This window comes from Stomoxys calcitrans, chromosome 3, assembly GCF_963082655.1.
Source record: "Stomoxys calcitrans chromosome 3, idStoCalc2.1, whole genome shotgun sequence".
Classification (NCBI taxonomy): Eukaryota; Metazoa; Arthropoda; class Insecta; order Diptera; family Muscidae; genus Stomoxys; species Stomoxys calcitrans.
Genome location: NC_081554.1, coordinates 192,303,133 through 192,313,528, shown reverse-complemented (window position 1 = coordinate 192,313,528; position 10,396 = coordinate 192,303,133). Strand labels below are relative to the sequence as shown.

The 10,396-nt window shown below is 37.5% G+C and overlaps 1 protein-coding gene across 1 annotated transcript; it reads right to left on the bottom strand.

Annotated features, from left to right (window-relative positions):
• Window positions 1-415: 415 nt before the first annotated feature.
• LOC106091451 (odorant receptor 1a-like) lies at window positions 416-5,112 on the bottom strand. The gene is made up of 5 exons (XM_059365754.1): window positions 5,097-5,112; window positions 4,857-5,037; window positions 4,335-4,794; window positions 663-818; window positions 416-602 (listed from the first exon to the last, which is right to left on the bottom strand). The coding sequence occupies exons 1-5, from the start codon at window positions 5,110-5,112 to the stop codon at window positions 549-551; spliced, it is 867 nt and encodes a 288-aa protein (XP_059221737.1). The 3' UTR covers window positions 416-548.
• Between the last annotated feature and the right edge of the window lie 5,284 nt (window positions 5,113-10,396).

The following is a 10,396-nucleotide window of genomic DNA, read 5'->3' as shown; positions in this document are numbered from 1 at the left end:
TTTATTTATATATATGTATTTTTATATCATATTTTTCTCTTATTTGTTTTTATTATTATTGTTCTATTTTTTTATTTTATTTTAATTTAATTTATCTTATTTTATTTTATTTTATTTATTTTTTTATTTAATTTTATTTTATTTTATTATATTTTATTTTATTTTATTTCATCAATTTTTCTCTGGGTGTATGACCTGAATCCAGACTTAAAGCGAAAATTATTAAATATAATTTTCAGTGAAACTAATTTTCGTTTAAATATTAGTGTGCCTTTTATTTGAAATTTCTACAATACATAAATAGTGCAAACTATGAAAAAGCGTTCGAACATTCAGCAAATTATTTCCTAATTTGGCAAAATCAACGCTTTATATTTTTTTAAGTGTTAATTGTTATGTCTCCAAAGAGAAATGATAGAGACCCATACAACTATTTTTTAAAAAAATTTTGGGTTTTCGATGATATTTGCAAGCAATTTAAGACATTTCAAACTCAAGTTCCGCTAAACTGCTTGTTGTGAAACATTGCTAGTTAATGTTTCATATCTTCACTCCTTCATGGCTCCCAACAATGTGATGAAAGAGAAGGCGTTCTTGAAAATCTATGGAAAGAAAATCAGAACTTTTTTGAAATTGTTAACTTTCAGTTTTTCGATACCTACAAATACCAGCAGGCTTTGATTTAGGTAAAAGAAGAGACCCTTTAACAATGTTTGCTTTTGAGCGCGTATCAATGGTATAAGGATTAGTTTCTTCTCCGATGGATTCATTTTTTCCCAGGGCATTGCCATATAGATTTCATCACAAAGCATGTCATTCTGCGAATAAGTTGGTAAATAATTGTGCATAGATAAATTATATAAAGATAAAGAATTTTAACATCGTACATAGACTGGTTCTGGCGCATGTGAATATAGATTAATGACAGTTATCTAAGAACATGCAGCAAGCAGAATTCTGCTCTCAATGCCGTGCAGTTTGCGTCGTTTGCATTTTCTAAATATGCATTATTTCCTTTCCCGTAAAGGAAACTATGGCATAATTTCAGAATTCCATCTAAATCGGCTCAGATTTAGATAGAGCTTCCATATTTAACTTTCATCCGATTTGACGTATTAAGGCTGTAGAAGGCACAATTTTGGTTCGATCTTTACCAAATTTGGCACGAAGTGCTTTTAGTGACATCCCAATATATGTGCAAAATTTCTTCAGAATTGGGTCAGATTTATATACAGCTCCCATATATATGTCCATTTAAAGCCGTAGTACAAAATGTTCTCTAAAAATTTTTTCATGAGATGTTGACCAATAGCAATGCAAAATAACATCAAAATCGAATTAGATTTACATAAAACTCCCAAATAAATCGTTTATGCGTTTCGACTTCTAAGGCTGTAGAAGCCACAATTTTCGTACCATTGTAAGAAATTCGTAGAAGGTTTTATTCCTTATTTCAATAGGTATGTAAAATTAAAGTCTGACTAAATTTGGATATTAGTGCTATCCAAAGTATAACGTAGACTCGGTGGTGTAGGGTATTTTATAGTCGGATCAGCCCGACTTTTGCCTTTCCTTACTGGTTTTGCTGAAAATTTGAGTTTCATACCCATCACCGTAGGGTAGGATAGGGGGTATATTCATTTAGTCATTCCGTTTGCAACACATCGAAATATCAAATTTCCGACCCTATAATACGTAAAATTCTATGACGATTTAGCGATGTCCGTGTGTTTGTCCGCCCGTCCGTCCGTCTGTTGTAATCACTCTACAGCCTTCAAAAATTGAGATATTGAGCTGAAATGCTTCTTTTTGATGCACGCTGGTTAAGTTCTTGAACGGGCCAAATCGGACCATATTTGGATATACCTGCTATATAGACCGATCTGTCGATAAAGCATCTAATGCCCATAAATGCTTAATTTTTTATCCGATTTCGCTGAAATTTCAAACAGTGAGTAGTTTTAAGGTTTCCGATATCTGACCTGAATATGGCTTAGATTGGACTATATTTAGATATAGCTGCCATATAGACCGATCTTCCGATAAAGGGTCTGAAGCCCTAAAAACGCTTTGTTTTTTAACCGATTTAACCGATTTCACTGAAATTTGAAACAGTGAGTAGTTTTAGGCCTCCCAACATAGGACCCAAATATGGTTCAGATGGGTCTATATTTAGATATAGCTGTCATACAGACCGATCTGCCGACAAAGGGTCTGAAGCCCATAAAAGCTTTATTTTTTACCCGATTTCGCTGAAATTTGAAACAGTGGGTTTTTTAAGCCTCTCGACATTTGACCTAAATATAGATTAGATCGGACTATATTTAAATATAGCTGCCATATAGACCGATCTTCCGATAAAGGGTCTGAAGCCCATAAAAGCTTTAGTTTTTATCCGATTTTGCTGAAATTTGAAACAGTGAGTTGTTTTTGCCCTCCTGACATATTTCCCAAATATGGTTCAGATCGGATTATGTTTAGATATAGCTGCCATATAGACGGATCTGTCCATAATGGGTCTTAAGCTCATAAAAGCTTTATTTTTTGCCCGATTTCGCTGAAATTTTAAACAGTCAGTTGTTTTGAGCCTTCCAATATCCAACTTTAATGTGGTTCAGATCGGACTATATTTGGATATAGCTGACATATAGACCGATTTGCCGATAAAGGGTCAGAAGCCCCTTAACAGCTTTATTTATTACCCAATTTCGCAGGAATTTGAATCAGAGAGTTGTCCTAAGCCTCCCGACATTAGCTCCAAATATGTTTCATTTCGAACTATATTTAGATATAGCTGTCATATAGACCGATCTGCCGTTTTAGGGTCTGCAACCCAAAAAGCTGCATTTATTACCCAGTTTGCTGAAATATAACCAGTGAGTTGTCTTAAGCCACCCTCCATCTGACCCAAATATGGTAAAATTGAACTCTATTTGTGGCTCCAAATATGTTTCATATCGAACTATATTTAGATATAGTTATCATATAGACCGATATGCCGATTAAGGGTCTGAAGCTCATAAAAGTTTTATTTACTACCCGATTTCGTTGAAATTTTATGTAGTTAGTTGTTTTAAACCTTCCGACATCTGATCCACATATGAGTCAGATCAGACTATATAGATATAGCTGTCACATAGACCAATCTTCCAATTTAGGGTCTTAATCCCATAAAAAGCAGATTTATTGTCGGAAAATGTTACTTGTATATGAATTTTCGGGACCTAAATAAAATATGATCGAGACCAACCACTATTAAGATATATCTACGGGTATAGTAGTGGAGTTATAATAAAATATGATGAGGATATAAAATATTATATCCTTGTTTAATTTGGTCCAAATCGGTCCAGATTTCGTTATAGGTGCCATATAGAACGATCTCTCGATTTAAAGTCTTGGCGTATTTTTTATCCAAATTCGTTGAAATTTGACGCAGTGACTTGTGTTAGGCTTTTCGACATCTGTGTCTTATATGGTTCAGATCGGCTTATATTGTATTTGGATATAGGTGCAAAAAAGATCAATATTTTGTTCTACAAAATTGAAAAGTGAGTTATGTTAATTAGACCACTCAGTGTCCGTGCCGAATTTGGGTGTTTAAGTTATCCAGTTTTCACCGGATTGTATTGAAAGGGGGTTTACATATATACCCGAGGTGGTGGGTATTCAAAGTTCGGCCCGGCCGAACTTAATGCCTTTTTACTTATTTTTAATTTTTTCGGCAGAGAAGAAAAATAAAACCATAATAGGTCCCTTTTTTCTTCAAAAGCGACGGTAGAAGAAACGTTACCATCAAGGCGAACGATATCGAGCCTTGAGACGAGCCGTTTTTCCCCCTTCGATAAGTTGGACTTGATTGATATGTGGTTTCAATAAGACATTACACTAGAGCGGACATAATATCGATATTTTATTTTTTGTCTGACTATCGAGTGATGTTTTTCCTATCGATACTACGGAAAGTTAATTTTTTTGCAAAATTGAATAAAAATAAGCGATCTGACACTGAATATGTCCTATAAGATACATTAGGCCTATAGCGAAACAGTTTTCATCCAATTGGGCTAACATGTTTTGTAATGATTCCTTCTAGACTTCCAACTGACTTTATTAAATTTAGTTTTATTCGGTATGTGCATTGATATTGCTTCCGATTTTTACTTCTCATTTTCGTTTGAAACTATCGATATTTATTTTCAGAAATATAGAATGTTGCGATAATTAATAGTTTGTCAGCTCGACGTCGCATACAGATCGTGAAACAATGAACTTATTGAAGGATGCCTAAAAAAATTATTATCTAACCCATTTTACCCCATTTGCCCTCTTACCTCATTTTTAATCTTCTCACCTCCAATACAATAAATGGTCAATTGCAATGTTATCGATGCCGAGGCCACAAAATGAAAGGGAATACTTGCAAAATTCGGATCATTTGCCAGGGAGTATAAAAGGAAACACAATTGCAAACAGCTCATAGTGATTTCAGCCCAAGACATGGCTCCATACAGACGATTGAGATCCTCAACATACTGCAAGACTTTTTTATGGTATTCGACAAAATCACCAATATCTTGGACAAATTGCGAGTGGTCTTCATGTAAGTCAATTCTCAGGGCAGCTTTTTTGATTTTGTAACGTAAAATGCGAAAATGTCCAACAATGGCGTGGATATACCAACCAAACAGGGTATCAATGCCTATGGAGGTATTGGCCAGGCCACGTATATGCAGCATTGTGAGAACATAATTGGCCATGGAAGCAAGCCATCCACCGTCGTCATAGGGAAACCTAGAAGCAAAAATTCGTAAGGAAACCTATTTCAAATATTTCTATACTAGTGTATAGCTTACATAAGTTCAAAAGGTAGATTTAGATGCATTTCCAAACCCTGGAACCATTCATAGACTACAAAAATCCATGGTATAATTGCCACACAAGTCATTGAAATCCAGCAGGCGTATAGATATGCCTTGGCTATCAATTCCCCACGTCGATTTTCCGATACCCAAATCCTATATTCCTCTTCACTAGCTTTAAATGATAAATTGAAAAAATTGTTAGACTAAGTGGTGGTATGAAAGGAGTATTACTTAGTTTGTAGTCCATTAAGAAACCAGAGTAGCGACAGATCAAGGCTCTTAGAGTATCGAACCTGCGACACCTTCTCCGGTAGTCTGAGCTGAAGTTACAACTCACCTCTGAAGTGGAAAACTACATTTATTCCATTTTCCTTGATCTTACGTTTTTTAGCCAAATAATTTAAATTCCATATAAGATCCAACATGCTGCCTCTTTTATAAATAATCATCGTTCCCTTAAACAGCAGCAGAACTCCCTGATTAAACATGGACAGGGAACTTGTAATGCTATCTATATTCGTAATGCTGTGTATGACGAAATTGATAAATCCATACTGCATTGTTACCATGCAGATGGTGTAGAATAGAAGTTTCCGCAGGGATTTTATGAAATCTTCTCGTCGGGTGGCTCCAATATCCAATCCTAAAATCATAAATGAACGATACTGAACGCTTAACCAATTCAAATTTTGCCGCTCCGCTGACATCGTTATCCTTAGTATTCGCAATGAAAACTGCAAGAAAAATGTGTGAAAAATTGGCTTATTGCCAATTTTGACAATTACTGGCTAAATACTATTTACCACACTTTTAACTTAATTGTCTTTTAATTGGGAATATTATAAGAGTTGTTATGGAAAATTGCATTGAAATTGAAACTGAATAATTGAAATTAGGTAAATTCTATGTGTGAAGGTGCTTAAATGAAGGCAAAAGTTATACACTGCAAGAAATAATTGGATGTTAATGCTACTGAAGCCAAGAATGAGACATACTACGCAAGGCCACAATCAGTAGCAACACTCCAGACGAAGGAGAGGTATGAGAAGAAAACAAATAAGAGCATGCTAAGTTCGGCCGGGCCGAATCTTATATACCCTCCACCATAGATAGCATTTGTCGAGTTCTTTGCGTGGTATCTCTATTTAGGCAAACAAAGAATAATGAAAAAGAACTGTTCTGCTATTGGAGCTATATATGAAGTTATAGTCCGATTCGGTCCATAAATGAATTGAATGCTGAACATTGTAGAAGTCATTGTGTAATATTTCAGTCATTTTATTTGCGCCTTGTAGAAGCTCAAGAAGCAAAGTCGGGATATCGGTTTATATGGGAGCTGTGTGAAGCTATAGATCGATTCAGACCATATTGAACACGTAAGTTGAAGGTCATGGGAGAAGACGTTTTACAAAATTTCTGCCAAATCGGATAAGAATTGCGCCCTCTAGAGGCTCAAGAAGTCAAGATCCCATATCGGTTTAAACGGCAGCTAAATCAGGTTATGTGCCATACTAAGCATAGTTGTTGGAAGTCATAACAAACACCTCATGTAAAATTTCATCCAAATCGGATAGGAATGGCACCCTCTAGCGGTTCAAGAAGTCAAGATCCAAGATCGGTTTATATGGCAGATATACCAGGTTATGGACCGATTCTTAGCACAGTTGCTGCAAGTGGTAACAAAGCAACTCATGCTAAATTTCATCCAAATCGGATGAGAATTGCGCATTCTAAAAGCTGAAAAAGTCAAGACCCAATATCGGTATATATGGCAGCCATATCAGGATATAGACCGATTTAAACCATTCTTGGCATAGTTGTTGGACGTGATAACAAAACACAACGTGCAAAATTTCAGTCAAATCGTTTAATAATTGAGCCCTCTAGAGGTTTAAAAAGTCAAGACCCAAGATCGGTTTATATGGCAGCTATATAATCAAAACATGGACCAATTTGGCCCATTTACAATCCCAACCGACCTACACTAACAAAAAGTATTTCTGCAGAATTCCAAGCGCCTAGCCTTACTCTAGCCATGTCCGTCCGTCTGTCTGTTGAAATCACGCTACAGTCTTTAGAAATAGAGATATTGTGCTGAAGTGATTTGCGTTAGGCCCTTCAAAATCCTTCTTCAATTTGACCCAGATCAGTCCATATTTGGATACAGCTGCCGATCTCTCGATTTAAGGTTTTGGTCCCATAAAAGCCGCATTTATTGTCCGATGTCGCCACAATTTGGGACGGTAAGTTAAGTTAGGCTCTTCTACATCCTTTTTCAATATGGTTCAGATCGGTCCAGATTTGAATATAAGTGCCAATAGACCGATCTCTCGATTTAAGGTTTTGGGCCCATAAAGGCGCATTTGTTGTGCGATGTCGCCGAAATTTGGGACAGTGGGTTGTGTTAGGCCTTTCGATATTCTTCTTCTAATTGGCTCAGATCGGTTCATATGTGGGTATAGCTGCCATTAGACCGATCTCTGGATTTAAGGTTTTGGGGCCGTAATAGGCGCATTTATTGTCCGATTTCGCCGAAATTTGGGTCAGTGAGTTGTGTTAGGCTCTTCAACAACTTTCTGCAATTTGGTCCAGATTTGGATATAGCTGCCATATAGACCGAACACTCGATTTAAGGCTTTAGACCCATAAAAGGCGCGTTTATATTCCGATTTCGCCGAAATATGGGACAGGGAGTTGTGTTAGGCCCTTCGACAGCCCTCTTCCATTTGGCCCAGATCGGTTCAGATTTAAATAAAGCTGCCATATAGACCCATCTCTCGATTTAATGTCTTGGCCCGATAAAAAAACACATTTGTAATCCGAATTCGCTGAAATTTGACACAGTGTTAATGTTAGGCTTTTCGACATCCGTGTCGTATATAGTTCAGATCGGTCTATATTTGGATATGGCTACCAAAAAGACCAATATTTTGTTTTACAAAATTTAACAGTGACTTGTACTTAGTAGGCTTCTCAATACCCGAGTCGATATATTTCGAAAAAGCTGGGGCATAATTTATACATTTTTCACCGGATTATGACGAAAGGTGTTTTACATATATAAACGAGGAGGTTGGTATCCAAAGTTCGGCCCGGCCGAACTTATCGCCTTTTTACTTGTTTTACTTTTGGCAATATAGTATTTGACTTTAAAGCCTTTCCTTCCTCCATTACTTTTTTTATCTTATACACATTCTTGTTATTTTCTTTTATTGTCCTTAGAATGGTATTATTCTTCTCTTTCTATTTTTCTGAATGGCACCGTAAAAGTTTTTTATTTCATTTACGTCTTCATCGCATGTTTGTTGTGTGCTGTATACCATACATGCCGTACACCAATTAGAAGACAAGGCCGTATGGGCCAATTAAAGACGAACCTTGTTTCTTCCCATCACATTAAAAATACTTTTGACACTAACCATTTTATTGTCGACTACAAAGTCGATTTCAACTTTGGAGGATGACATGACCTTCTTTCATTGCATAAAATTTATTCCTCTAGACGAACGTAGATGCACTGATGACCAAGCGTCTCGACCTTCTGCGCTTCTGCTCCAATCTCTAATACCCAGTTTCGAGATGTCGCTCTCCACTTGGTCACTCTATTGGATTTTTGATCTTCCCCTTTTGCGTTTTCCTTTAAGTTTCCTTCATGACCTAGCCAACGCGTTCAACTATGCTATTGTCGTCATACAGATCGTGGCTCATACGATGCCTATACATCCATTAACGCAAAATGGTCCATACATTTTACAAAGGATTTTTCTCCCAAACACTCCAAATACTGCCTCATCTGCTTTCACATGTATCCATGCTTCAGATCCATAAAACAGCATGGGTAGTATCAGTGTCTTGTAAAGTGTAATTTTCGTCTGTCAAGAGGTGGTTTTGCTCCAAATCTGCCTGCTTAATCCAAATTAGCACTATTAGCCAATATTATCCTTCTTTCTATTCCAAAAATGGAGTCATTTGTTTCGGTTACTGCGGTGCCGAGTTAGATAAAGTTGCTGACTATCTCAAAGTTGTAGTTTCCAACTTTTCCATTTTCTTTATCTGCTCGGGCTTTGTGGGAGTTGATATCATCCACTTTATCTTATGTCCATTTTCTACCAAACCCACTTTCGTTGATTCTCTTTCGATACTTCCAGAGGCTGCGATTGCTTTTTCTGGTGACCGAACAATAATATTGAAGTCGTCGGCATAGGCAAGTAGCATATGTTCTCTTGTGAGTAGTGTGCCATGCCTTTTTACACCTAAATCCCGTATAATCATCTCCAGCAGGATATTAAAGAGATCCCACGGAATGCTATGCCCCTGTCTGAAACCTCATTTGGTATTGAGCAGTTCGGAGAGGTTTTTTCCTATTTAATCTGAGGAGCGTGTATCAGCAAGCTTCATTCTGCAAAGTCGTATCAGTTTTTCAGGGATACCAAGCTCAGCAATGACTTGAAGTACCTTTGAACATATAGAGTTGTCGAAGGCGACTTTATAGTCAACGAAAAGCTGGTAGGTGTTGATTTTTCCTTATCGGGTCCTTTCCAGTATGTGGCGAAGTGTAAATATCTGGTCTATGGTGGATTTATTAAGATTAAAGCCCCACTGGCTTTATCAGGTCTAAAGCTCCACTGTCTCAGGAGGATGTGTCTGTACAAAAGCCATGTTTAATTCTTTTGAAGAATTTTCGAACTTCATTCTGGTTTCTGAACGTCTCGATTCGACTACACTCACGGCTTTCCATGTCCTTCCTCTTCTTGCGGAAGAGACGTTTTTCCTCTAGTGGCTGTAACGATGCCCTGTATGCCGTATTCTTGGCTTCAGTAGCTTTTTTGAACTTCTGGTCGTACCAGGAGTTCCTTGGGGTAGGCTTTTGGTACCCAACTACGGATGTTGCGGCTCTTTCCATGGAGTGGGCAATGGTTTACCATTACTTTACTATCGGGAAGGGGAGTGCTTTTTTCTGGTAATTAAGTCAGCCGAGTGGAGTATGCCGTTGCCGTTTGTTGCATTTGCAGCTTTCTGATGTTCAGTTTCAGTTCGAACGTTTCTCGCCTCAGTAGGCCGATTGCGAACCTTGGCTGGAACAAGGTAATGATTCGAATCGCTGTTCAACCCTTGGATCGATCGTACGCTTTCCATCTATGACAACATCATCTCGTGTTTTGATCGGGTGACAGCCATGTGCCGTGTGAATCCTTCGATATTGGGATCTGGTGCTGCTAACTACCATGTTCTTTGCCGCGGCGAAGTCTATTAGCCTCAATCTTTTATCGGAAGTTTCTTCGTCCAGGCCAAATTTTCCGACTGCTGGGCCAAAGATATTTCCCTACCCTTTTTTCGCATTAAAATCTTTCAGAACGATTTAAATATCATGGACGGGAAAGCGATCATGTTCTTTTTCTAGGCGCTCGTTGATAATATCCTTGGTCAGTTCGTCCTTTCCCGTCGGGGAATGGGCGCAAAAAAGGCTGAAGTTGAAGAATTTGGATTTTATGCGGATTGTGACTAGTCTCTAATCAACCGGAATAAACCTG

Coding starts and splice junctions, on each gene's coding strand:
- LOC106091451 (XM_059365754.1), bottom strand. Junction 4,795..4,856: donor AATCTACCTTTTGAACTTAT/GTAAGCTATACA, acceptor TTTTGCTTCTAG/GTTTCCCTATGACGACGGTG. Junction 819..4,334: donor GTGAGAAGATTAAAAATGAG/GTAAGAGGGCAA, acceptor ACTTATTCGCAG/AATGACATGCTTTGTGATGA.